Here is a 26,866-nt window from a genome sequence, read left to right as displayed (position 1 = left end):
GGAGAAAATATCTACCACCCTTGACGCTAAGTCAGAATAGGAGTTCGCTTGCATGTCTTGACCTCATGGGGAATAGAGAATGGGAACAAAAGACTGGATTGTTCCTCTTGAAGGCGAGAAAGATTAGGTCTACAGCTGTTGGAGTTTGTGACGAGAACTGAGGAAGGGATAATAGTATCCACCCAACTGTACACTTTTATGTCTCTTAGGTTAGGATATATTATATAATGTGTTTTATTGTGCCATTTCCATTTTAATATGTGTGTTCTTTTAGAGAGTAGTTGGATGTAATCATAGGTGGGGAACCTACAAAGGAGGACTCGTTTTGGGTACAAAGCACATACGATCAGAAGACCCATGCATTGGATTTTAGAGAAAATTATGATAATATAAAATCTGTATGTATAATATTACTCAATAAATCCATCTATCTATCTAATAAGCTGCAGAAGTTTTTGCAGTTTTTTTTTTCAAAACTTATAGCTAAGGACATGCGTGGTTTCTTAAATAACCGATTCAATTATTTTTGCCAGATATACAAGTAAATACATTTCTCATTCACGGCTCATTAGCAAATCGCGCACCAAATATTGCGAAATACTGCCATAAACTATGTATTTCTTTATGTTTCATCTTAAAAACACTTTTCCACATAACAAGTTAAGAGCTACATAATTTTGATGGACCGTCTTTGTAAATGAAGTGCATAAAATGTTACGTCATCGAGTGCGCGGGAAGGCGCCTCTGGTGTACCCACCTCGCCGAGTGGCTGAGGTCCGCACTCAGCTAATCAATGAGGGCGAGGTCAGTGTTTCGCAACTCCGCCCCGGGAGGGCGCGGTGTTCGCAATGCGGCCCCCCGATTCACGTGTTTACTTTCTCCAAAACGGTTCTTGACTAGGGAAAGCGCATGGTCTGTAGTGTGAGATAAATTTTGTTTATATTTTATGGGGTCAAGTAAGGCTAATATGATACAGTATAAAAAGTTGGGGTTAATTTGATACAGACATTAAAATGTACCAAAGATTCGGTTCGAAAATGTTTAAAACTGCGATTATGAAAGTACATTGCATGCTCTTTAAGGAGCAATATTGAACAAAGTTTAAAAAAAATCATTATCAGACTCGTAAATATAAAATAAAAGCAGTTTTTTCTTGAAAAAACGTTGATGTGATAGGCTAATTCGGTTGCTTTTTTTTATTGCTTTTGAATTAATAAGGTTATAATATTTTTTATGCTCGACCATGCCGAAATGTAGTAATTCTACATCTGGTAGCAGCCCTTTAATTGACCTCATTAAAGTACACCTATTCATTAAAGTTCAGGTGTTCCACCAATCAGAAAACACCATTGTAGCAATATGGAAGCGCAAGTATCGATTATTCTCGGATATGCAATCGAAAGACAACTAACGAAACGTCACGGAGGCTGGAAATCCAATACTGTCGCAGAAGGTTATGTTCTGTTACTATAATAATTAGCATTAATTTGTAAATAATATTCAAATAAATTCAATTTGTCATCTCGTTTTTCAATGTCTAAATCAATTTCAAGGTTATATCAAGATTAATGTTTATTTTACTCTCTAGATTATAAACAGAATTTATAAAACAGTTATATTACCGGTTCTTCTATATGGTTGTGAAACTTGGACTCTCACTCTGAGAGAGGAACATAGGTTAAGGGTGTTTGAGAATAAGGTGCTTAGGAAAATATTTGGGGCTAAGCGGGATGAAGTTACAGGAGAATGGAGAAAGTTACACAACACAGAACTGCACGCATTGTATTCTTCACCTGACATAATTAGGAACTTAAAATCCAGACGTTTGAGATGGGTAGGGCATGTAGCACGTATGGGCGAATCCAGAAATGCATATAGAGTGTTAGTTGGGAGACCGGAGGGAAAAAGACCTTTAGGGAGGCCGAGACGTAGATGGGAGGATAATATTAAAATGGATTTGAGGGAGGTGGGGTATGATGATAGAGACTGGATTAATCTTGCACAGGATAGGGTCCGTTGGCGGGCTTATGTGAGGGCGGCAATGAACCTTCGGGTTCCTTAAAAGCCATTTGTAAGCAAGTAAGATTATATCAAGGTCAATGACATTTGTTTCTCGGAAAAAATCAATACTTTCGCGTCTGTGCACATCTCACAATTTACGAGATATTACACAAGGTCAGTTCCGCTCCCCAGTCAGATAAGAATAACATGAATACTTATAAATAATTTCAAGTTAGAAATATGGTCGAGCATAAAAAGTGGTATGAAACTTGCCTATAATGGTAATTAAGACGCCCGTATGAAAATTATGAAACGAGCGCAAGCGAGTTTCATAAACATACTCGCGTCTTAATTACAACCATTATAGGCTCGTTGCATAATGTACTATTTTATTTTCCTTTTACTCATAATAGTATCAGCTTCGTTTTTTTTTTCTAAAGAAAACGTGTGAATGTTGATCAATCTAGCAGTAATTAGTGTGTTAATGAGAAGGATTATTATGATACATATTTTAGGATTATTATGTTACTCTAGAAGGGCTATTAGCCTATGATATTATGTTTACAATAAAAGAAATAACCACTTTGATCAATATTCTAACTTAAAGTCATTTTATTTCTTACCTCTTGAGGGGTATTTCATAATTTCTCAGCTCTTGAGGGATGTTGTAGACTTATTTTTACTTATTTACCCAATAATTTTGGCTTAATAATCATTCTTCTTACTGCTAAAATTTAACACCACTTTGGAAAATGCATTTATCATTACTTAAAAACGTATTTTCATTTATTTTACCAATACAAATTCTATCACAATTGTCTCAATCTATTTTCTGCCATACAAAAAAATTATTTGGACATACAGCAATTTTCTAGCATTGGCAGTAAAGTGTTAAAATTTCAGTAAATTGTGTGGAAAAAGAGATCCTTGCAAAAGTTACTAAATTTTAGTCAATTTTAATCTGTTTTCAACCGAACTTTTACAAGTGATACATTACAATAGCCTTACTTCATTTCTCTGTATAATATGGCCAGATTTATAGCACTGTATCAGAATAGCCCCAAAGGTGTATCACAATACTCCACACAGAGTGCTATTATGATACATTTGTATTATTTTAATAGTATTCATTATTATAAATAAAATATAAATTTAACTCCAAATCCTTGATACATGTCTAAAGTAGTACACGATTTAATTATGCTGGGTAACTTTCGGTGCTGGACCCCGGACTCATTTCACCGGCATTATCACCTTCATCTCATTCAGACGCTAAATAACTTAAGATGTTGATAAAACGTCGTAAAATAACCTAGTAAAAAATATTTATTTTTTTTTTTAGTTTGTATATGCTTTGATAGAAAAATTAAAGCAAAAGATTGATTTTTTTGTATCATAATAGACCTACTTGACCCTACTGTAGGCTACTTTACCCTCCTGAGTCCTGAGACTTTTTTGTTTTATTTTTAAAAGTTTAATATAATTGTACGCTTCAAAAAAAAGTCACTGAAATGAGGAAAAATGCTGAAAAAACTCTACATGTTACAGTTAGAGCACAAATGTAAGTATATTATACTATACTTTGGGTCCCTGCACATAATCTTAAATCATAATTTTTTATCCTTAAAATATAACATTTACTGTGTACTTAATTCGAAAGCATGTCCTACGGTGCCTTGGGGTTGAGTTGCTGGTCGCCATTTTTATTTACAAACAGTTGAAACGCGCATTGCAATGATTGAATCGATCTTATTGTGCTTCAGGAGCTTGACAAGCAGAGAAAAGAAGTGATCAAAAACGATTCCACCTAGTGGAAAATTTGAAACTAAAATGCATGTATGAAGTATAGTATACTATACGCCAGGACTCAGGAGATTATTATTTTCTCATTCATTACATTGTGATGATACAAGAAATGTGTAAAGATATAAGTCTACATATTTTCAGCTTTCTCGACACTAAAAACACACAGTCTTTCCATCTATGATTAAATTTTTTATAATGATGAATTTTATCCAATTCTCCGGGAAATGATAAACATGAGATAGAACCAGTTTTACTTAAACCGATTATTTAAAGCAGGCCTGCACAAACAGCGCTCAACGAGCGCTCGCGCTCCTTCAGAATGACATAGACTTGCTATAGGTAGGGGAAAGGGAAACGACCTCTCAGTTATCTAATGGAGTGCAGTGTGTAGGCCTATTCTCAGTAACTGGTTCACGTTGCTTACCTACTGCTACAGTACAGTATGGAGGAATCTAAAAGACGGAACATAACATTTAACATTTAACGATTTACAGCTCGAACTTATTGATCTTCAATGTGACCTAAGGCCTAAAGATCGTTGGAATAATACTACTAGCCTGGTTGAGTTTTACAAGACTAAACATTAGCAATAATATCCACGACTACACAGACTGGCTGTAAAAATGATTGCTATGTTTGGCTCAACATTTATATTTGTGAGCAACTGTTTTCTATAATCAACTTTAATAAAGGCAGACATCGAACATCTGCAACTGATGTTTTATTATGATCAGTAGGCTACTGTTCCTTTCAGCTGCCAACACCATAAAACCTCGTTTTGATGTACTGATAAATAAAAATATAACAAAATGATATTATTGTGCATTGTAGCTATAGAATTTCTATTACTTCTGTAAAATAAATATTTCTTTATCCAGGATAGTTTTGCAAACACTGAACGGGAATTCATTTCATAAGCACTTGTAATAGTACTTCCTTTTGTGTATATTTTGTACGCGCTCACCCCTTCTTCCAGTCCACCCTTATACAGAGCGCAGCTATTATCTGCATTCCGCTCATGAGCTGTGAGCCGGCTCGAAGAGCGCAAACCTTGTGCAGGCCTGATTTAAAGGTATGACACACAATAGCAGGTTTACTTCATTCGTATCATTTTTCTTGCAATCACACCAAATATGAACAAAAAGCCGTGTGGTAATGCAAGAAAACTATCTCGGAATTGTTATGAAAATTGATAACGATAACGAAAAACGGTTTTAGGTACGCCGTCGTCTGCTTACCTGCTTGCATGTCTCTCTGTCTGTGTTCTTGTGTACCTGTCTGTACTCTTACATGTTAGTTTGCCTGTTTGCTTGTGTACAGCACTTTATCCTGCACTTACGTCTTACTGTCCACCAAAACTTTTATTACCAGTATCTAATCATGATTAGGTTGACTGATGAGTTTAATTCTGAAGAAATCTGCACTTACTCAGTAAATTTTACTGACAGTAATGGAGAGCTGAATAATTGATGGCAAAGAAATGGGATATAGCCTACTCTCCAAGTACCACTAATTTTATATAATGAAGATTCAAGTAGGCCTACTACCCAACAGAAGAAATGTAGGCATTCATCATAAATTAAAGTACTTCGATGATTAAATTTAATAGGTTCAGGAATCACCAAATAGGCTATGTTCTTAATGACACTACACTTCGAACCATAATGTCTGACAGGCGACGTGAACATTCCGGCAGAGAGAGAGAGAGAGCTACAGTGGGCCAAACGCCATTTATTAAAAACGGAGAAAGCAGGATTACAGTTAAGTGAATACCATAGTTTTATGAATATTAACATATCATTTAATTTGAATGTGCCTTACTTTATATTACTTGCTATATGTCTCATTAAGTTATGATATTCACTTAACCCTTTGCAGCACAAATTAATTTTCCATGTTTTTCACTTCACGGATCATAACAAAGCTTCGATCAATTTTTTTTTCAACATTTTAACTCTGCACACAATTTCAAAATATACATGGCACTTCTATGTATACTCAAGAGGTGGCTCCTTGGTGGAATATCTGTGCAATAAAATTTAGAAAGAAAGAAAACGGTGGTTCTTCTGAACAACCACTATGCTAAAAAGGGTTAATTTTAACCCTTGTTTTCTCCGTTTTTAATATATGGAGCTTGGCCCACTATGGCTCTGAATACCATAGTTTAATGAAGATTGACATATAATTTAGTTTTAATGTGCATACTTTATATTACTTGCTATATGTCTCATTAAGTTATGATATTCACTTAATTTTAACCCTTGTTTTCTCCGTTTTAATATATGGCGCTTGGCCCACTGTGGCTCTGAATACCATAGTTTAATAAAGATTGACATATCATTTAGTTTTAATGTGCATATTTTATATTACTTGCTATATGCCTCATTAAGTTATGATATTCACTTAATTTTAACCCTTGTTTTCTCCGTTTTAATATATGGCGCTTGGCCCACTGTGGCTCTGAATACCATAGTTTAATGAAGATTGACATATAATTTAGTTTTAATGTGCATATTTAATATTATTTGCTATATGTCTCATTAAGTTATGATATTCACTTAATTTTAACCCTTGTTTTCTCCGTTTTAATATATGGCGCTTGGCCCACTTTGGCTCTTAATACCATAGTTTAATGAAGATTCACATATAATTTAGTTTTAATGTGCTTATTTTATATTACTTGCTATATGTCTCATTAAGTTATGATATTCACTTAATTTTAACCCTTGTTTTCTCCGTTTTAATATATGGCGCTTGGCCCACTGTGGCTCTGAATACCATAGTTTAATGAAGATTGACATATAATTTAGTTTTAATGTGCATATTTTATATTACTTGCTATATGTCTCATTAAGTTATGATATTCACTTAATTTTAACCCTTGTTTTCTCCGTTTTAATATATGGCGCTTGGCCCACTGTGGCTCTGAATACCATGGTTTAATGAAGATTGACATATCATTTAGTTTTAATTGCATACTCTATATTACTTTCTATATGTTTCATTAAATTATGATAATCGATTAATTTTATATCTTGTTTTCTCCGTTTTTATTATATAACGCTAGGCCCACTATGGCTCTGAATATCATAGTTTAATTAAGATTGTCATATCATTTAGTTTTAATGTGCATACTTTATATTACTTGCGATATGTTTCATTAAATTATGATAATCGATTAATTTTAGGTCTCATTTTCTCCCTTTTTATTATATGGCGCTTGGCCCACTATGGCTCTGAATACCATAGTTTAATGAAGATTGACATATCATTTAGTTTTAATGTGCCTACTTTATAATACTTGCTATATGTTTCATTAAATTATGATAATCGATTAATTTTATATCTTGTTTTCTCCCTTTTTTAATATATGGCGCTTGGCCCACTATGGCTCTGAATACCATAGTTTAATGAAGATTGACATATCATTTAGTTTTAATGTGCATAATTTATATTACTTGCTATATGTTTCATTAAATTATGATAATCGATTAATTTTATATCTTGTTTTCTCCGTTTTTAATATATGGCGCTTGGCCCACTATGGCTCTGAATACCATAGTTTAATGAAGATTGCCATATCATTTAGTTTTAATGTGCATAATTTATATTACTTGCTATATGTCTCATTAAGTTATGATATTCACTTAATTTTAACCCTTGTTTTCTCCGTTTTAATATACGGCGCTTGGCCCACTGTGGCTCTGAATACCATAGTTTAATGAAGATTGACATATAATTTAGTTTTAATGTGCATATTTTATATTACTTGCTATATGTTTCATTAAATTATGATAATCGCTTAATTTTGGGTCTTGTTTTCTCCGTTTTTGTTGTATGGCACTTGACCCACTATGGCTCTGAACCCTTCAGTTGCTATTGAATCAATGTCAGAGGTCTCATTCCACTCTTATCTTGAAGTTGGTCAGTCTGAAGCGTTCTACCCCGGCCCAGCTTCAAGACAAACGTAGAATGAGACCTCTGTCATTGGTTGAATAGCAATTATATTTTTCTCCATCTCTGCCGGCAATGTTTACGTCGCCTGTCAGATATTATAAAAGGAAGTATAGGTTTTTAATGTCAGGAACAGTTTTTTAATGTTTTAATCTCGGCTCACGTTCAGTTTTATACTTGTTCTTGAAGAAGAAAACTACTTTCATGTAAATATGCTGTCTGGCAGATTTGTTCTAGAAAATATTTGACGGCTACTATCGCAAGTAAGTTCAATTAACTGGCGTTTAGCTTGGACATGGGTACGATTCCCGCTTCTGCTGATTACCTGCCAGACACGACTATCTCATAATATCACAAAATTAAGTTTCTTGTTCTAATCACACCTCCTTGTCTTACGGTCTTACTAATAAAAACTCTATATACAGACGTTTAACTGTCTTATACTTATACAATGAGTAGCTCGTTTATACGTCGTGTGTAAATTCTTACTAATAATCACTACATACGTCGTGTATAACAGTACAACTGTTACACAGCTACGTCATAGTTTCGTCATTACTTCATTACGAAAGGTAATAGAACATCTGAGGTTCTCTATTGCATCCGGTAGAGCGCTCTATTGTGGCGTGTTCAGTATCGATAGTACAACTGGCTCTAATCGATTACCACAATATATTTTAGTCAAAGAATACAAGCTACAGCAATATTATTCTAATTGTTCTGTGCTCTTTGGTTTGTTTTTCTGCGGTTACTAGGCAACCATCATCATAAAATGACAGTCGATACGAACAGCTGTTAGAGGGGCGGCCATTTTTACTCTATATACAACGCTTAAACAAGGGGTTTCGTGTATATAACTACTGCAAAGCAATTCCCATTGTATAGTTACAGCCTATTTATATGTCCATTGCTTATGCATGGTTTATTAGTAACGTTTTCTGTTTCAACTCTGCATAAATCTCGTATAAAAACTATACACGTTTATTAGTAAGACTGTTAATCTACTTTGTAGTCAACATGAATGACTATTTCCTTAACAGCTGAAGGCAGGAATTATGATAATAAGTTTGGCAGGATATAGAGTTAACCGACCTCAGTTGAACTTAAATCTTGAAATATCTCCGAAACTATTTCATATGGATTAGTCATGTCAGATTTGAAACGCTTCATATAACGTAGTAGTTGATACATCGTCGTTAAATAATCGACTAAAAGTCTAATCTTAATAACAGTAAGAAAGGTTTATTGATTGCGGATATGAGAAACGCATGTGCTCCAAGAAATGGTTTTCGCACAGTACTTATTTGAGATTGTGATGGTTGCTTGGTGGCGTTTCAGGGCTACACGTGGCTGAAGGAGCGCCTGCAGCCCGAGGAGACGCGGCGGCAGCAGGACAAACTGCGCGACATCTCGCAGCTGGCCGACAAGCTGGGCTGCACGGTGTCGCAGCTGGCCATAGCTTGGTGCCTCAAGAACGAAAGCGTCCAGTGCCTGCTGCTGGGCGCCACGTCCGTCGAGCAGCTCTACGAGAGCATACAGAGTCTGCAGGCAAGCACTTTTATATACAGGGTCATCTATAAAATGCCGACATCTCTCATTCATCATTTTCTGCCTAATGCATGTATGTACGTATTTATTCACATTGCAATGGGTATATCCCCGGTGGCAGTGGTAACTAATTACATTCAATAATGACAATAATAAACTTATTAATTAAAAATACAATTAATAATAATACTAATAATTAATAATAATAATAATAATAATAATAATAATAACAACAGGGAATATCCTAAATTAAATTAAGCACGATCACTTAAAATAGCATTTAAAATAAATCTAATTTGTATCTTAAACCTAGGTTCGAACTAAAACCCACGAGTATGATATGTTCATATCTGCACAAGTACCTTTCAACATTACTCTCATTTCGCTGTCAACTCACTCACTGCACTGGAACTACGACACATTTCACTGATTCTATCCTGATTTCACTAACACTTCAAAAACATTTCACTCTTCAAATACTTTGCACTGCCACTATAAACTATAAAGCTTCACTGACAGGAACACGTTTCACTTACACAACACACTTCACTGACACAACATAATTCTTCACTGATACAACACTTCAATAACAACATATCATTTACATCCTTTAAATACTGTGTATACTTACCGTCTATTAGTAAAGTCCTTAAGCCTATTTTTAAATACATTTTTTGTTGTTGGTAAAGCCTTTAGTAAGTCTGCAGGTAAAGCATTCCAGTCCCTGATAGTACGATTGAGAAAAGAAAACTTTCCAGTGTCCGTCCTCTGTCTTCTTTCCCTCAATTTATATGAGTGGTCCTTCCTTGAAGATTCTTCTAGTTTTCCCTCTTTTCCGCCTTCCTCCTAACCTCCGCATACGAGCCATACTAATCATTTACCGCATATACGCCAATACTCAGCGCATTTTTTTTTTTTCGGAATTTAGCGAGTAAAAACTGAGATGCGCGCATTATTTGAAATAAGGTTCATATAAATGGATCTCGTTATAATATAGCATCAGTGGCGAAGTGTGAAATCAACACCACGGCATGCACTATGCAATTACTTTTATTTCTCTCAAGAAATTGGGCGTGGCTAGACATCATTCTTTGTTTTATTATTATTATTGTTGTTATTATTATTATTATTATTATTATTATTATTATTATTATTATTATTATTATTATTATTATTATCTATACTAATAATAAATCTGTAGCCGAAATTTTTCTGGTAATTTTCGATTTTCCAAAAATAATTGGTCCTAACATATATAATTAACCACCCTGAAACCGAAAATAGCTTTTTTGAAATTTTTGTTTGTATGTCTGTCTGTATGTTTGTTACCTTTTCACGCGATAATGGCTGAACCGATTTATATGAAAATTGGAATATAAATTAAGTTCGTTGTAACTTAGATTTTAGGCTATATGACATTCAAAATACTTTATTTAAAAGGGGGGTTATAAGGGGGCCTGAATTAAATAAATCGAAATATCTCGCTTATTATTGATTTTTGTGAAAAATGTTACATAACAAAGGTTTCTTTAAAAATGATTTCCGATAAGTTTTATTCTTTACAAAATTTTGATATGACTGATATTTAATGAGATAAATGAGTTTTAAAATTAAAATAACGCCATCTAAGACGGTGCAATGAAATAACAAATGACTTCGTCTATAAGGGGCCTTGGGCAACAACAATCGAAAAAGGGGCCTTGGACAGCAACAATCGAAAGCTATTAAACTATTCCTATGCACAGAAAATTTGATAGGCTTTTTTGTACATTCGTTTTCTGTATTTCTTAAAACAATATTTATGTACACACTCATTTTAATCTCAGAGAATTAATGAACAACGAGAGTGTATTGATTTAGTATGCAGTAATAGTACGTTAGCTTAGCAATCCATTATTTTATCATTCAAATTTTAACTATGCTCAATTGAATCGTGTTAAAATACATAAAATAGACTATATATGCAATAAATGCAATGCAAAAAAAAAATTGGGTAATGAGCCAAGCAGATTATGTTGCGCTGTTGTAAAGGTTGTTGCTTCTGAGATTCAAGAGCCCCCACAACAAATTAAAAACTTTCTTATCGGAATACATCCGTTATCAACGCACTTTTTATATAATATAATATAATATAATAATAAATATGTAGCCGAAAAGTTTCTGGTAATTTTCCCTTTTCCAAAAATAATTGGTGTTAACATGTATAATTATTCATCCTGAGACCGAAAATCGCTTTTTTGAAATTTTTGTTTGTATGTCTGTCTGTCTGTCTGTCTGGATGTTTGTTATCTTTTCACGCGATAATGGCTGAACGGATTTCGATGAAAATTGAAATATAAGTTAAGTTCGTTGTAATTTAGATTTTAGGCTATATGGCATTCAAAATACTTCATTTAACGGGGCCTGAATTAAATCGAAATATCTCGCTTATTATTGTTTTTTTTTTTTTTGTGAAAAATGTTACATGACAAAAGTTTCTTTAAAAATGATTTCCGATAAGTTTTATTCTATGCAAAATTTGGTAGGTCTGATAGACTTTTAAAATAATAATACAATACGTTTTCACCGCCGCCTCAGATTGTAGCGTTGTTGTTCCTGCAGTAATTCCCATGTGCAAAATATAACATTTTTGAGTAGGAAGAAAAAACACATTTATTCATTCCATGGCAATGGTACATAGGAGATCGTGAATTCTTACATTTTAGAAAGAAAGAAATATAATTACATATCACTGTTTATGCTGTATCACTATTTAAGTTATTTGAAGGTTTCAGAACCATAGTGGGCCAAGCGCCATTTACTGAAGACGTAGAAAACAAGGGTTAAAATTAAGTTATCATTATTCAATGGAACCATATAGCAAGTAATATAAAGTATACACAATAAAACTAAATGATATGTCAATCTTCATTAAACTATAGTTGCGTGTAATAACAAATATGAAACATGTTAAAGGAATTGTCATTGCACCAAATGAGTGGTCTCTGGACCAAAATGATCGCAATTTAATTATTTAAATACAATTTCAATTAAGTAACATATTAAACGATTTATCCTTCTAACAAACACGAATGTTCCCTGGATCAAACGTCCTATTTTAATTACGTAATTACTTTATATTTATTTCTAACAGGTGCAGCGGAGCGCACGGGTACGGCTAGTAAAGAATAAAATTACATTGTTTAACTTTGAAAATGTAATTCTGTGGACTACCAGTCTATTTATTCGTTTATGTGAAATGCAACCGCTGTTAATTTAATCACTGGTCTGTCCCGAGAAAATATCATTTGCTTCTCCTCAAAATTCGAATGTCGGAAATGTTTTAATTGAAGTTTTCCCACACTGTTACACCTCGTTACAGTCATCCATTTTTACATTAAATAAAACAACAAATACAACTTTATCATGCCACTGATCTGAACGAAAGTTTAGTACTGCACGTGTCACTAAATCAAGCTACACTGAAAGCTAAATTGTGAATGGTAAGTAACAGCGTCGATTTTGCTGTTGTGCTGAAAAATATCACTGTCGGAATAACCATGCAAAATAAACGGTCAAGCTGGCAGAAATCTGTAAGACAATCCTCCACTACTGTATAGCGTGCATCCTTACTCTCAGCTTTTATGGCACCCAAACTGACTGGTATTTCACCCTAACATACCGTTTTTCTGCTCGACGCTTTTCTGAGATCTGTAAACAGTAATACACCTCGAGGCTTCAGAAAGCATTTTTGTCAAACGCTACATACAGGGTATATAACTGCATGCAGTCTAACCTGATATATTTAAACTAAATACAGCAGTATTTAACATTTTTGATGAAAATAAAACGCGAAAAATAAATGTAAATAATAATAATAATAATAATAATAATAATAATAATAATAATAATAATCAGTTTCTATCTGATGCTTTTCCAATTCACTGCGGGCTAAAGCAGGGAGATGCACTATCACCTTTACTTTTTAACTTCGCTTTAGAATATGCCATTAGGAACGTTCAGGATAACAGGCAGGGTTTGGAATTGAACGGGTTACATCAGCTTCTTGTCTATGCGGATGACGGGAATGTGTTAGGAGAAAATACACAAACGATTAGGGAAAACACGGAAATTTTACTTGAAGCAAGTAAAGCGATCGGTTTGGAAGTAAATCCCGAAAAGACAAAGTATATGATTATGTCTCGTGACCAGAATATTGTACGAAATGGAACTATAAAAATTGGAGATTTATCCTTCGAAGAGGTGGAAAAATTTAAATATCTTGGAGCAACAGTAACAAATATAAATGACACTCGGGAGGAAATTAAACGCAGAATAAATATGGGAAATGCGTGTTATTATTCGGTTGAGAAGCTCTTATCATCCAGTCTGCTGTCCAAAAATCTGAAAGTTAGAATTTATAAAACAGTTATATTACCGGTTCTTCTGTATGGTTGTGAAACCTGGACTCTCACTCTGAGAGAGGAACATAGGTTAAGGGTGTTTGAGAATAAGGTACTTAGGAAAATATTTGGGGCTAAGCAGGATGAAGTTACAGGAGAATGGAGAAAGTTACACAACGCAGAACTGCACGCATTGTATTCTTCACCTGACATAATTAGGAACATTAAATCCAGACGTTTGAGATGGGCAGGGCATGTAGCACGTATGGGCGAATCCATAAATGCATATAGAGTGTTAGTTGGGAGACCGGAGGGAAAAAGACCTTTAGGGAGGCCGAGACGTAGATGGGAGGATAATATTAAAATGGATTTGAGGGAGGTGGGATATGATGATAGAGACTGGATTAATCTTGCACAGGATAGGGACCGATGGCGGGCTTATGTGAGGGCGGCAATGAACCTTCGGGTTCCTTAAAAGCCATTTGTAAGTAAGTAATAATAATAATAATAATAATAATAATAATAATAATAATTTGATTTACAGAGTATGTATTTGTTTAAAATAACAGGGCATGCTCTGAATATTCGCCACTGATGGCATTGTCCGGCCTTTCGGTCTGTGTGGCGTAGAGTTGGGCAGCACGATTCTTTTTCATTAATCGATTCCAACGATTCGATCATACATTACGAATCGATTGTAACGATTCGTTCACGATTCTTCTCACTCTGCGATTTCAACTTTTTTTTAGTCGTCAACGAACGTCTCGCAGGTCTCTTCAATTTTTACGAGTATATCTCTAGCATAGATGGCATGAGAGGTGAGACATTGGATGATCTGTTTCTGATTGGCTGGAACTATTCATCATGATTTCCATCAGTCTACAAAATTATCCAAGACAGTGTTTCCTAATTTGCTATTGTAGATAGAGTCCCTGATGTTTCTACAACAGCATGTGAAGATTATGATGTGTTTCTTAAAACAAATTGATATAATATATACAGGATGAATCGCAAAGATTGTACAATACTCTGGGATGTCATTTCTGGCATCATTCTGATGAAAAAAGTTCATATAAACATGTCATATTTTTTTTTAAATTGAGTGAGTTGCGCCCTCCTGAATGTTAAACATAAACGTAGATATTAAGAAGGTTTAAACATTTAAATTATTTACAACAATGGTAATGGGTATAGGGTAAATTAGGGTCTGTTGGACAGTCGGGCATGTTGGACACTTTGTACTTTAACGCGTTACCTCGCCACTTCTAGCAGAATGTGGTGCCCACAAGTGGCGAGGTAACACGTTAAAGTACAAAGTGTCCAACATGTCCGACTGTCCTACAGACCCTAATTTACTCTATTATAAATTCTTTAAACAATATTCACGTTATTACTCACCTGAAAAATCTGTATTAAAGCCGGTTTTCAAAGACCCCACCTTTTGCAGGAATACACGTAGCCGCCCGAGTGTGAACTGCGCGCCCTGCATTCCCTAACTTCCGTTGTTCAGATGCTAGGTAGATACGTTGTACCGGTGCTGAGTTATCTCCAATCCAGACCCTGATATCACGAGATTTTGTGTCGCTACTATCAGCTGTACTGTAACACATACAGCTCCAGACGTCCAGAAAGAGAGTTCACAAGAATGCGTGTTACGGAAAAAAGAAACGTGATTTTATCCAAAACTATTCAAAATCGGACACATGTATATATGAACTACTTTCATCAGAATGATATAAGAAATCACATCCTAGAGTATTGCACAATCTTCGTGAATCACCCTGTATATGTTATTTTATTTTGGAGTACATCATTATGTAGGATTAATTTATTGTAAATAAAACATAAATTACAGCCAATTTTCTTTTTTTTTTTTAATTTTAATTTTGTCTTCTAAAATTAAGGTGCGCGGATTATTCGATGGCGTGTTGTATTCGCGTATATACGGTATCTTAATGTTGTAATCATCATTTTTCTCCTGCCTCGAACATTTTTTCCGTTCACCTTTACTTCCAGTGCATCCATAGGCCAAGATACGGGGAGGGGGGACAAGGGAGCAGTACTCCCAGGCCAAAGAGATACCGTGTAATATCTCTCTCCAGCATTAGATATGAAGAAAACATAATTCTGAGGAATTGTAATGAATAGGTTTATTTACAAATTCAAATATAAATCAACGTTTACGTAAATGTTATGTTTCTAAATATAGGCATGTCCACCGCTATGGAGTAACGGTTAGCACGTGTGACCGTGAAACGAGCGGGCCCGGGTTCAAATCCTGGTTGGGACAAGCTACCTGATTGGAGTTTTTACAGGGTTTTCCCTCAACCAATTGAAGCATAATTGCTCGGTAATTTTCGGCGTTGAACCTCGGACTCATTTCGCCATCATTAATGCACATATCATCACCATCCATACAATAGTCCGGGTTAAATTCACGGTGTGGCGTGCTGTACTTGAACAAGAGCGCGGCCGTTCAGCTACCCCAGTGATATCAAAGCAAGCGCATTTTTCTGACCTTGACGTCGTGCGCGGGCATTAAGCGCTAGGTATGCTAGGAGGAATAAGCAGCCTGTTGGATTAAGAAAACAGTGGTGCACAAACTTCAAACGAACGTGAAATTTTATGTCGCTATTTTTATATGGATTCTATCTGTTTGTTATTTTCTATATTGTCTGTAAAACAAAACTACTAACATCTATTTCTTAGCCTAACATTGCAGTTGTTTTTTAAACGTTAATAACATAATAAAGAATAAAGAAGGAATATTCACACAAATTCCATAATAACTACAACTATACTGTACTAAGTGAATTAAACACATCATTCATAAAGTGTTATCCCAAAGAAATACAATGAATATGACATGATAAGTTGAAATTTATATTGATGGTATCTTTAGCCTTATAAAAGTAATCAAAACAATATTATAGTACAAAGCAAAGTTGTCTAGGTATATGTTTTAACTGTAACTAATAGGCTATTACATAATAAAACTCTTATCACATTATGCTTTTAGGTGATATTGGTGCGCAACTTTCTGTTATCAGAATATTAAATTATCTCGAAATCTGCTGAAGCTATAGAGCTGACGTTTTACCAACACATAGGCACATATCTTTTGTTTGTGATGTAACAGCATTTGCTTTGTTAATTCATTTCCTTACAAACATTTTCCATGCGAATATTTTCAAACATTTTAATACACTATCTTCAGTAATATGTATTTACGATATATTAGATTTGCGAAAACATTGTTTTAGTACCTGTAAGGCTACTAAACAAACATAGGCTATCTGAAAATTTCACTTTTATATAAAAAAAAAAGTTGAGAAAATATTCCTTTTGAATAAAAAAACAAACTTGTGAAAAATGAGCATTAAAATTAAAACTTACATTCTTATAATGCACTTATACTTCTCAGACAAATCTAAAAATTAACGTGGATACAGTTTTAATAAGTTCTCTTCCCTTTATCCATTGAATCAGTACTGGCCATCCCTGTATATAGCTCGACCAAGCGGCATATACTACCTCTTTCGTCTGTCTTTCCTTTCCGCTGTAAAGAGCTCAGGCTCTCCTGGGCTCTAAAGCTCGCGCTTGCTCCTATGGGCATCAGTTGGCATCACTGGGGTACCCAATCATTCACAAGAATAGGAATGGTAAGCACAATAAGTCTCAGACTGCAGTGTAAGCCTTCGGGTTCCTCCTCCGTAAAAAAAAAATAGCTGAATATTACTTAATTCCTCATTTGCTTCGTAAATGTTCGAGACTTGTACATGGCGAGTGTAATAGTCTTGCACGAGGGGCGTTGCTACATCGACCTTCTGGTGTTGCAGCTGGTCCCGAAACTCAACACCAACACCATGAACGAGCTGGAGAGGATCCTGGACAACAAACCCATTCGTCCACCCATGGTATCGACCCTGGCGCTTAGATGACAATCAATGTGCCCCCCTGGGGGTGGACCCATGGGGGGCAACGGGGCTGGAGGCGAGGGGTCCCCGAAAGAAGATTCGATCCAGGAGGAGGCGAGGGAGCAGAAACTACCGTTCTGCACAATCCAGTGACAGGAGGAGAAAGCCTGCAGTCCTGCGGGAAGTGATGATATCAGACCCACACCTGTGTGAAAGCAACCACTACGTTCAGCTGGCCGCCATTTTGTAATTTACCTAAACATGACTTTACTATACATGAAGGATAGTTCAGGATTCTATACAGAAAGCTTAATTATTATTTGTTTTAAATTCACCTCTTGTTTGAAAATTTAATACCACTCTAAAATCACTAACATTTTGTTTAATTGTAATTTCTTCCTTTTTTATTCTTGTTGAGTGTATGAGCTATTTCATTCTTGAAACGAGTAATCCAGTCTTACATCTTTCTACCAGACAATTTTTTTCTTTGTGAGCTATCACTTGCTGCATAGAAAATCCGGTCATCCGCCATAGGCAATATTTGGTCATTACAATTCATTTTTTTCTCTGACTCCCTTCCCATCCTCTGCACCTGGCATTGTTCTCTTTGTCTTCAATTCGTCATCTGTCTGTACCGCCATCTTATTTATCTAAAAAATTGTTACATCCTTGCACATCCTTTTTATACTGCATGTAAATCAGTGGTTATCATATCTTTATAAATCTTAACTTCTGTCTCATTGTACATGTATTTGTTTCTCTGTGTAAATTATCAAATCTCCCAGATACTCCTGATTATTTTTCTTTTGGGTTATCACTTAATTCTCATAATTCCGTGGCTAGTTAAATTAACACACAAACACTTAAATTTCATGATTTTCTGTAATAATTTTCTATTAACTTTCAACTCTCACCATGATGATTCTTTACTTTTAATAATTATTGTAATGTACGTCATTGAATTGGCAATTCTGTTTGCGTGTAAGTGTGTCTATAGTGAATTTCTATGTTTGGGGAAAAAAACAAAATCAATACTGAGCTGTGAGTCTCGATTTGAGACGTAAACCGATGTTGTTGCTGCTCTAACGACAATTTCACTCTGGTTCCTGTCCGTTGAACTTCATTCCATACATTCGGTTTGAAAAGCAATGAAGCGATACCCTTAACAAAATGGAAGTACATACTTACACCTTCTGTAATAAGAAGCCACAGTGATGAAGATAAGGACACATGTACATATATACAATATGAGGCACAATTATTGTACACTACAATATTTTTTACGGTTGTCAATGTTTGTTCGAGCTTGTAACAAACTGGAAGATACAGAAGAACTGTAACATACCCCTTCAATCACAATTAAAACAACAGAAATTAATATTTATACATAATGGCAATATAATTCCTTCTTGCCAAATTTCAGGGAAAAGATAAATCTTCTCACAGTCTGGATCCTTTTTCAGTACATGACGTAAACAACGTTCACAAATGTTAAGACAATTTTGAAGAGAATCGAGTTGGAATTGGTTTGAGATTTGAAAGAGTCACAGAGTTTTAAAGAGAATTAGAAAAGCTTTTATTTAGAAGCTGTTATATACATTCTGCATTCTCCATGTAACCAAACTGCAAACAAGCCAACTGTATAATATAAGCTGCAGTAGAAAGCAAAACGCAATAAATTTAAAATTAATATCAGCAGTTGTATGCAACAAAATTCCTCTATTTGCATTAAATATATTAATGGATACAATAGACTTTAATAATGAATACAGTAAAATTGTAATATATTTAATATTATAAGACTACATACGCCATAGCATGAAGTTCGGAATTATAATAATTCTATTTCACTGTCAAAAATTTGTCGTTTAGTGCTGTTTTGTTCAATAAGTGCTTGAATTCGGTCCCGGCTGAAAAGGATCAACCCCTTCTCTTTATTTTCTGCTATTAAAAAGTCACGTACATAAATAAATTGCCTGTTGAGATTCTTTAAATTAGTCATTTCTTATTCTTAAAGGTGTTCAAAACCTGTAACAAACATATTTATGAAATGTGAAACAAATTTCTGAATTTGGTCCTCTTTTATATAATTTAACATGCTATTTATTTTATTCTTGCATAATTCTTGTTGTGTTTTTATTTGTAGGCGTACTTCATTGTCATTTAGGCATAATTAATTTAACTTGTAGAATATAGTAATTGAAATTTACTGCAATATAATTCCTTTCAATTAAATTTTGTGATTACACTTTTGTAATGATTCACCATTTATTATTATTATTATTATTATTATTATTATTATTATTATTAGTAACATCCTATAATGAAACATACGTCCTTTTCATAAATGGCATTGTATTTATAAAACAGACCCTTCTTTGCTTTTAAATTTCAGAGCATTCACTGGTACTTTTTCCGGTAGAATATGCAAAAGAAATAAATTTTCCCAAAACTTGAAAGCAGTCAACTATATATTTGCAACCGTAAGCCTATAAATCAATAATAAATTACTTTTTAATATGATACTCTTCAATGTCTTTATCATTCATGTTACATGTAAGCTTTACGTAAAAGTTGTTGTTTTCCAATCAAAAGCATATTGTTATAGTACATTTAATTATATAGAAATATAATTAAAAATATTTGACCACCTAACGATCCTCTATTTAGTGCAAAACATTAGAGAAGCGACAACAGCAATCGAGTTGTTGAACCCTTGTACATACCAAAATTATTGTTAAGTTGTCTGTTAGAATTTGAAGCAGTTATATCAAATTATATCTGAGTAACAGGTTTAAAAAGTAAGCGGCTGGTAAATGTGTAACAAAAATGTAAATATTGTTGATCCGCATTCTTTTGAAATGCAAATTGAATACCTACAATTTTTATTTGAAAATTTAATTACACATTTTCGTCTTTTCATGACAAACACTTGAACCATTTTTTCTGAATATCCCGCATAGATTAGTATTTGAATGAGATTATTATTTATATCTGACTTCAGACTTGACGAAGGATCTTCTTAATAAATGCTGAAATATATTATAAAAGTACACTTTAATAGTAAGTTTACCATGTATGCCATGTATACATATTAATACAAGTGATTGTACAATGCAATGACATCAAAAGACTCTGTGGGAACGATTTCCTATCTTGGAATTACAGGATACATTTAGTAAGAAAGTGTTTGCAGACAATATAATGTCTGTTTAAGCATAAAAAAATGTTTGTATATATTTAATATCCAAGAGAGATTACAAATAATATTAGAGAAGTTCCATTTTTCAGATATAATCAGTTGCAAAGATGGAAGTTGGTTTCAGGTTATATGTGATATGATAGTGCATGGTGTACATAAGTAGAAGTGATTATAATTACGTTAAGAAAGATATATTTGTTAATAGGATTGGGAAAGTAGAGTCACTTGGAAAAGTGTTGAGTGCAGTATCAATTTTCATCACTCTAATAATACTTCTTACAGTCCAGTTGCCTCAGATACATTCTCTTATGATCTGAGATAAAACTATTGCCACCATAATGTCTTGGTAAATAACTTGAAAACTCACAATAAACGCCAGACATTTTGTCTTGCTACAAATAAATGAAGATCGGATTCTGAAACGTATAACTTAATGTAAATAACAAATGAGTATCGAAATTAAAAACGTTGTTATTTATCTAATGAATATGACAATTTGTTTAACAAGCTCATTCGTATTTTCGTCCTTGACAATTTAATATAAATAATTGTTCTTTTTTAATAACTGCGCGCTCAGTTAGTGTACGTTACACGTTTTAGCTCAAAATGTAACAACATTGCAGTCCTGCAGATCATCCATGACCATTTCGCCACATGCTTTATAATCATCTTGTGACGTGAACGTCCATTATTCCAAAAGTCCCATTATTCTGCCTTGAACATAATTGCTTTTCTATTCCGGCTTAGAATCTCGGAGACACAGCATGCGTAGTGTTGTAATACATTGCTACATTTTGACACGGTTGTAACTTAGATAAAATTACTCTTTTAATTTCAGTGCGCCAGACTGACTTTCACAAAGCTGCAACAACATTTTCGATTTCGTAATTCGAAATTAATTTCATACTCGCAAGTTTTTAGTGTTCTTGGTATACATATATATAAGTATTCACTTAAGACTTAAAATAGGATTTATAAAAATTAAAAAGTCACAGTTTTCGCTTACATGCATAATATTAGAATTCACAGCTAATATAAGAAAAGAAAATATGTATCTAAACCTTGTCCAGCCTCAAAACACAAGCATTTAAACATATGTTACATAGTCTAATACTTTGATTCAAAGTACTCATATGGTTGTGCGTGGAATGAATCTAAAACATTGTAATATAGAGCACTTTTTAGTAAGTGCTCCTTAGGTCTTTTTAAAAGTAATGTCCTTAATATGATAATATGCTGAAATGCACAACCACTTTGCAATATTTGTAAATGTAGTATCGAATAATATTACACCGTTATACCGTTTGAGTTTTTGTTTTGTTTTTTTGTGTGGGGCCTATTCTCATAAATACCTTCCATTCTTTTGCTCAATGTTACACAGCGACCCTGACCTATCCCAGCTGATACGGGCGTCGCACAAGAGTGTGTCTGGGTAGGCCATGGTGGTAATTGTCCAGTAAATGGACTCTCACTACATATTTTTAATACTATATAAGGAAGTTCACTGAGAACTAGGATAGGTGACTTTGTTTTGTTGGCAATAGTATTGCTTAAAAAATTGACTGATATCAGAAATTGTTAGTCATTGTTGGATTCATTGCTGTCAATTGTTAACTATTTAAATGAAACACAATGACAAACAATTCAGATTTTGATCACGAATATATTATTTTCTCGCATTATTGTGCACGTTTCAAACAATAATTTAATAATATTGAATATTTTAGTTGTGACGCTCCAAGAACAGTGAGAAATAAGACAATTTGATTCGTCTTTATTGAAAGTGTCTTCGGTGAATCTTAGTATGTGATGATCTTACAGAGTTGTTTAATTCGCTGCAATTTCCGGCAGCTCGCTAAGGAAGTCGCTCTGAGTATATATAAAATAAGACAATTTATTACTACCGGTAAGTTTAGGGCCTGTAAGATAGTGTACTAATTATATCCTAGCCAAATAATTTTTTAATGATTAATTCATAGATAATCATATAATTAATAATAAAGAATAACTGAAAGAATTTATCTTCAAATGTAGTTGCTCTTTGACTTGTGCGAGAGATTTCAATAGAAATAGAGGTTATGTTTCTGTTTTGTACTAAAGCATACATATATATCATTCACTTCAGCTGCAGTTTGCCTATCAAGTGTTTCACATTAAGAATTCACATAACTGGTTGTTATAATCAGGTTTCAAATGCATGTATCCATTTATCAAATACTTACACCAGTTGCATTGCATTATAGGATGATTCTGAGCTTAAAAATATTTGTTTAACATAGAATACAATCTTATAAATAGTTCGATACAAATTTTAGCGTTTGGAAGCACAGATTGTAAAAGAATGCGACACTCCACTCAGTGTGATAAAATTAGTAATCTGTTTATCAGTCATGTATCAAGTACGATCCTACCTGTGATCAAGTCGTCCAAAATAGCGATAACCGCTTTAAACTGTAATACAGATGTTGAATTTCAGCAACTTGAAATGTTGAACAGAGGCGCATATTGTAGTGCACATGATTCGTTGGTCCTAAACGCTCATATTAAATTCCGTCTGTTTAACATTCTGGCAATAGAACAAATAATAAGTAAAAAAATCATTTTGATGTAGCCATAAAAGTGAGTTCACGAGTGAATATAAACGTTTATGCATAATAACTTGGATGTTGACACTTGTAGTTGATCAGTATTAGATGAAAGTAGATGAACTTGTGATAGATGAAGCCTTCATACTTAAACATCAATATTACACTTAATGTATATTCATACTTATTGCAACTTCACGATTTTTATTTTAAGTTAATGGAAACTGCCAACAGTTTCTGGTAACTTCTAACGACTTGCAGTTTTGTCGTATAACATCTTCTAGGCTGTGACTAATGCAAAAATATGTTTGCAATATAATGAAGCAATCCTCAAAAAAAAAAAATAAATAAATAAACCAGTTTCTGAGTTCTGTTTGTGAGATAGTTGTGGTACCTGCAAGAGTGCTATATATCGTAGCTGTTAGGAGATATGCCAGCTTTACAATTGCTTTATCACACTTTTTCAGCAGATGTTACGAGAAAATGAAACTTCTCTCTCTCTTTTTTTATGTTGAAAGTTTGTAGACTAGTGATTGAATCGAGTACCCACACATCCCATTTTGCCTGATGCATATAGTTTATAGTATAAAAATATTTATACGATTTCAATCACATTGTTTGTGATATTTGAGATAATTCTAAGTATAGTTGCAATTAGTTGAACTTCTCTTTAAATCAACTATTGTAGGAATTCATTAGATGGATCGTGTACATAACGAAAACAAGATACTAATTAGTAGCTATAAGACTCGTCTTGTGCAAATTTAAGGCACTTTATAATATAGAAAGGAAAATCACATAGGAGATAGCATTCAACATATTAGAAATACCATTTTACAATAATTATAATGTAGGTACAAGAATTGTTAACTTCTTATTGTTACAAACTTAAGTTATTTATTCTGTCAGATTTACATATCACTCTCTTGTTCTATATTGACACGAATAGGCTTTGTGCTGTGTTATTGGATTGGGAGAAAAATTCAAGAGTGTTTTCAATAATAATTCTCTCCATAAGTTTCTATTGATAGCTTTACATCTTCTAGGTAAAGGAGAACTTTTGAAATGAACTGCTTTCTGCCAACAATAAAAATAAGGCAATGCTGCATTGACCAAAATGTTGCAGCAATGCATTGAACACATCCGTGCTGTTACCCTCGTTCGTGGGTAACCTCTTTCTTTCACGTCCAACACGTAACAGTTTTATCTTCATGTCTATAAATTTATTACATTTGTTTTTTTTTTTTGTCTGTTCTTAACGAATGTATTGACTTGTTGCCAATATTTTTTGCCATTATAAACGGTATAGAAACCATCAATAATAACAATTATAATAAACAAAGTTTCATCACTGACTTGTCTTCTATGTTTATTTATTTGTGTATTATTGCATTTATTTCAACAGACAACCTACAGTTCTACTGGCCTCATTCCTACTTCACATTTACAAAGAATAATCTTCCAATAATGATTCATCGTAGGAAGAAGCCATCCATTACTTCCTTCCAGTGATTTCCAACTATTTACCATCGGAGAAAAGAAGGGGAAAAATGAATCGAAAGAATTGGGGCTGCATGAAATGAACGAGCTATAGGATATTTTGTATGGTAATATCTTTTATTTTTTTATACTTTTATTTAGCCATTATTATTATTATTATTATTATTATTATTATTATTATTATCTCTTTTACAGCCATACCAGGAGAACCTCATCATATCCACCTTTATATGTCCTCCACTTATTAAAACCTTTCAAACGACTCCAATGAAGAGAATTCCTTCAAAGTTTCTCTCTGATGCTGACATTCTGATTAGAACTACAATAAAATAAATCTTAAATCTTCCATCCGACACTTCAGACAATATGCTTTACTCACCTAAGAAATACAAAGGACTTTGTCTTTATAAAGCAAGCTGGGAAGCTTTTCTACAGTTTATCAACGCTTGCAAATTGCTTACAAAGACAAACAACATATGTTTCAAAGTAAGTCTGGATAAACTTGGATTGGCAAATATTGACTCCTCTGATCAGATAAACGTACCATCTTTACGAAAACTCCTACGAGACAAAGAATTTGATTCCTGGTGTACGTTGCCTCAGAAAGGAAAGGGAGTCATTCTATACAAAGAATACACGCCTGGTAATAAATGGCTATCTAAACCGAATGGATTGACCAGCAGCGAATGGAAGGACGCTATTAAGATGACTGCCAATGTGTGCCCAGTACGTGCTCTACCAGGTAGGTCTCAGAATGGAACCCACTGCCGACATTGTTAGAGTGAGAAAGAAACACTTGCTCACATTCTGGGAGCCTGTCCTCATGGACAACTGCTGAGGAATAGTCTTCACCACAAGATTCGACGATCCCTCCTAGCATCGGCCTTACGAGGAAAAAATTACCAAGTAGAAAAGGAGGACCATGGTTTGTCCACAAATGGATCTTCAAGGCGTATTGACATCATCGCTATCCCTACAAGATCAACAAGCGGATTCATAATTGATCCAACTGTAAGAATGGAAACATACGAAAATCAACCTGCTGAGGTACATCAGGAAAAATTCGACATATACGACCCCACTATACCAAATTATAAGGGAAAATATCATCTGCCGTAGATCGAAGTTATTGGATTACTGATTAGGGCTAGAAGGACTGTCACAAAAAGATTCGCGGATTTTTGCAAGCAGTTTGGTCTAGGACAAACTCTTGTCACTGAAGTATCTCGGTCTGCAGTGAAGGGATCTATAAAAATCCTAAGAAACCATCTCTACACATAAATAGATTGATCTCTTTACTATGGCGATCTGCTCACTTAAGTTGGGTCTTGCAACTAGTGTTAAATAGACGACTGTGATCACCTGATAGCAGATAGATGCTAGGAAATTTTATGTTTCTTCTGGAATTAATGATGTTTTGTTTAGTCGTTTTCAATTATTTATAATTGTGTTATTTCTTTTTCTTTTCCTTCTCCATTGTTTTCTTTTCTCATTATAATTGTTTACCTACCATTTACTAAAAAAAAAAAAAAAAAATTTATGGTAACTTTGTCTTCTAGACAGCCCTCACTTGGAGGAAGCTGAATAAAATTTATTCAAAATAAATATTATTATTATTATTATTATTATTATCATTATTATTATCATTATTATTATTATTATTATTATTATTATTATTATTATTATTATTATTATTATTATTATTATTATTATTATTAGTTCATGGGTGAAGAAAAGAAAATCAAACGCTCTCCTCTTAAATCTGTGGTGAGCAACTAAACGATATTTCATACAAGTTGAGAGGCTGCGAAGGCATTTCTTTCCCCTTCTACTTGCCCTGAGTCCATCAGTGACAGACTGGTGGTTGTTACCTCTTATACCTGCACCCCCTAAGCTGTACACACTAGCAAATAAAATATTAAATAAAGTACATAAGTGTGACTATAAAATAGTGTCACAGATGTTTGAAAA

At 33.9% G+C, this 26,866-nt stretch overlaps 1 protein-coding gene across 1 annotated transcript in view; it reads left to right on the top strand.

The window, feature by feature from the left end:
• Hk (potassium voltage-gated channel subfamily A regulatory beta subunit hyperkinetic) overlaps window positions 1-24,750 on the top strand; it is a 491,003-nt gene extending 466,253 nt beyond the window's left edge. Inside the window, exons 8-9 of the mRNA XM_069835985.1 lie at window positions 9,100-9,309; window positions 17,531-24,750. Of these exons, the coding sequence (XP_069692086.1) occupies window positions 9,100-9,309; window positions 17,531-17,632 (312 nt within the window). The 3' untranslated portion in view covers window positions 17,633-24,750. The remainder of the gene's footprint in view (window positions 1-9,099; window positions 9,310-17,530) is intronic.
• The last annotated feature ends 2,116 nt before the right edge of the window (window positions 24,751-26,866 follow it).

This window comes from Periplaneta americana, chromosome 9 (genome assembly GCF_040183065.1).
Source record: "Periplaneta americana isolate PAMFEO1 chromosome 9, P.americana_PAMFEO1_priV1, whole genome shotgun sequence".
NCBI lineage: Eukaryota > Metazoa > Arthropoda > Insecta > Blattodea > Blattidae > Periplaneta > Periplaneta americana.
The sequence above is the reverse complement of the archived record's forward strand: the minus strand, read 5'-3'. Positions and strand labels throughout refer to the sequence as shown.